We start from the raw sequence: 2,500 nt of genomic DNA, 5'->3' as shown, positions 1-2,500 counted from the left end.
TGACTGCATATAACTAAACATTAAAATATCTACATACTATTTTATTATCTGAAAGTAACTGACTTAATATAAACTTAATATAACATACTGAAATGTAAAGAGAACTTGACTATATAATTAAACATTAAAATACCTGTACTTACAAAGACATCATACAGTGATCCACCTTCAACTTGTATCACTTATGTGACAATCATTTATTGATCAGTACACAAAGCACATCTAATGGCTTGCACTAAATAGACCTAATGCTCACATTTTTGCATTTCCTTTATGTAGACATCTCTTACAAAATTTCTAATTAATGAATAGCACCACAAATTAGTGCAACTTTTATTCCAAGTAAACTTGTTCTCACTGCCACTCCAATATATCCATCATCGTTCACTTTCAAAGTCTCATCTAAAGCTCACCAGTAATCTGACTTCCCAGCTTCACTTACTCCTTCACTCACTCTACATGACTCACCATTCACACACCAACATCCATCTAGAATGCTCTTATAATTCAGCATAACAGATACTGCTCACAAGGACCATATTCCTATCATGATGCAAGGAGATATGACCTTTATGTACCCTTTCCTTATGTCCAAAAACGTTCATGAGGATCATTTTTAGTCTCATGTGACTATGAGATAACTCACCCTTAGGCAGAGAGAGTTTAGAAAGTCAACTAATACCTCCAAGCCTGTATTTGATGGAGGAGTAACCCTTTGCCTCGGGTTGCAAATGCCTTGACTAACAGCACTGCAGTCAACAATATCCAATAATATGACAGCGGGTTTTCTTTGTTTTTGTTTATCTCTTTTTTTCGTTATGTCTCTTTATAAGAGCATTGCTGACTGTAGCTTCACACTCGTTTCAGAACTTCGTGTTTCTCTTCTACAGAAAGTTGTTCGAATCACCAAAAGAAAAGGTTCGACCGAACTGACATTAGCATTGATCATCGTTCTAGCTAACAGCCTGCATGCTGCATGACATATCAGTACGAAGTGACAAAGGTTTTATACGTAGTCAACGCTATCGACCTTGAAACCTTGTCGTCATTCCGTCAAGCAATGTCATGAGATGGTGTCATGTTTACGCGACCATTTCGCCCTTTGGAGGAGTTAATTAGCTCTAGATCCGGCCTCAAATTTTCAACCGACCTTTCACATGATGCGAGGAGGCCAGCAGATGCGCGTCACTTTAAAATCCCAAATGAAAAACGCCTGAAGCAGGAGTGAAAGTGCAATATAGCTCTGCTATCGCTGGTGTTGTGTTTACATTTTCCGAGATCAGCTGTAGCGAGACCCGGATGTTTTACGTCAGAAACACCCGGATGTCTGACGTCATAAAGGACAAGAGCGCCAAATTTAAAAGCGCGATTAACAATTTAAATTTGTAGCGAAACAGGATAAAGAAAAGATCCTCAAAATTAGAGTTTCCTTTTATCCTGACTGAAAGCATCATTGAATCAACATCAAGTGGGAAAGACTACGTGATATGCCGAGTCTTGCTGGTGTTATCTGAAACAAAGATTGTCGCGATGTCCATTATCAAACAAAGGCCACAGGAGAAAGTTCTTTGTCAAAAAAAATCACCTGGCCAGCTTCTTTCTTGGAGCAGTTACAGCAAATCAGATCACCTATTTCGTGGTGATGTTGAAATCAAGGTGTAACATCCTCTGCTCTGAATAAAACTCATTTCCATACGAGAAATTCACCTTTTGTTCACTAAATTCTCCGATTTCTCCTCTCGTGTCGAACCCCGGACACAAAGGTTCCGTCTGTATTTAGATATCCTCCCTCTGCCTTATCTATAACGTAAAATGTCGCAGAGAGAAACCCGGAAGGATTTACCTGGCCACAAAGAGAGAAGTGACACGTGGAGTTGTGTATAAACGTGAGTGCAGTGTTAAGAACTGATGTCATGCAGAATAAAGATGTGTCATGCTGCTTGGTTCGCCAACCTTTGTATGAGAATTCAGAATCTATATTTTTTTCTGTCTTTTTTTTCACTTTCTTTATCGGTTAAATCCGGTTATGTGGATCTGTGAAAATTGAGTGTGTATGAGAGAGAGAGAGAGAGAGAGAGAGAGAGAGAGAGAGAGAGTGTGTGTGTGTGTGTGTGTGTGTGTGTGTGTGTGTGTGTGTGTGTGTGTGTGTGTGTTGTGTGTGTGTGTGTGTGTGTGTGTGTGTGTGTGTGCATTTTCTTTGCATACAAAAATATAAGGCGTCTGTGTGCACTACATAAACTAAAAATGTATTTTAAAAAATCACGTTTTTCCCACCCATAAGCTTGTTTTGTGGATCTCGACGAAAGCTGATGCAACTGCATGTATTTCCATGACTATAGGTGTGTGTGTGTGTGTGTGTGTGTGTGTGTGTGTGTGTGTGTGTGTGTGTGTGTGTGTGTGTGTGCTACATGTTGTGTGTTCGTCGTTGTGCGAGCGTGTTTAAGTTATATATAGCTAAAGTTACATAATATTTTAGTTCGTTGGTTTCTGCCAGTTTGCC

At 39.4% G+C, this 2,500-nt stretch overlaps 1 protein-coding gene across 1 annotated transcript in view; it reads right to left on the bottom strand.

Annotated features, from left to right (window-relative positions):
• Positions 1-320, bottom strand: part of LOC119596270 (zinc finger FYVE domain-containing protein 1-like) — a 17,153-nt gene extending 16,833 nt beyond the window's left edge. Inside the window, exon 1 of the mRNA XM_037945434.1 lies at positions 144-320. Within this exon, the coding sequence (XP_037801362.1) occupies positions 144-154 (11 nt within the window). The 5' untranslated portion in view covers positions 155-320. The remainder of the gene's footprint in view (positions 1-143) is intronic.
• Between the last annotated feature and the right edge of the window lie 2,180 nt (positions 321-2,500).

Source organism: Penaeus monodon, chromosome 37 (assembly GCF_015228065.2).
Source record: "Penaeus monodon isolate SGIC_2016 chromosome 37, NSTDA_Pmon_1, whole genome shotgun sequence".
In the NCBI taxonomy this organism is placed as follows: domain Eukaryota; kingdom Metazoa; phylum Arthropoda; class Malacostraca; order Decapoda; family Penaeidae; genus Penaeus; species Penaeus monodon.
Note: the sequence above shows the minus strand (reverse complement) of the source record. Positions and strands in the feature narration are given on the sequence as shown.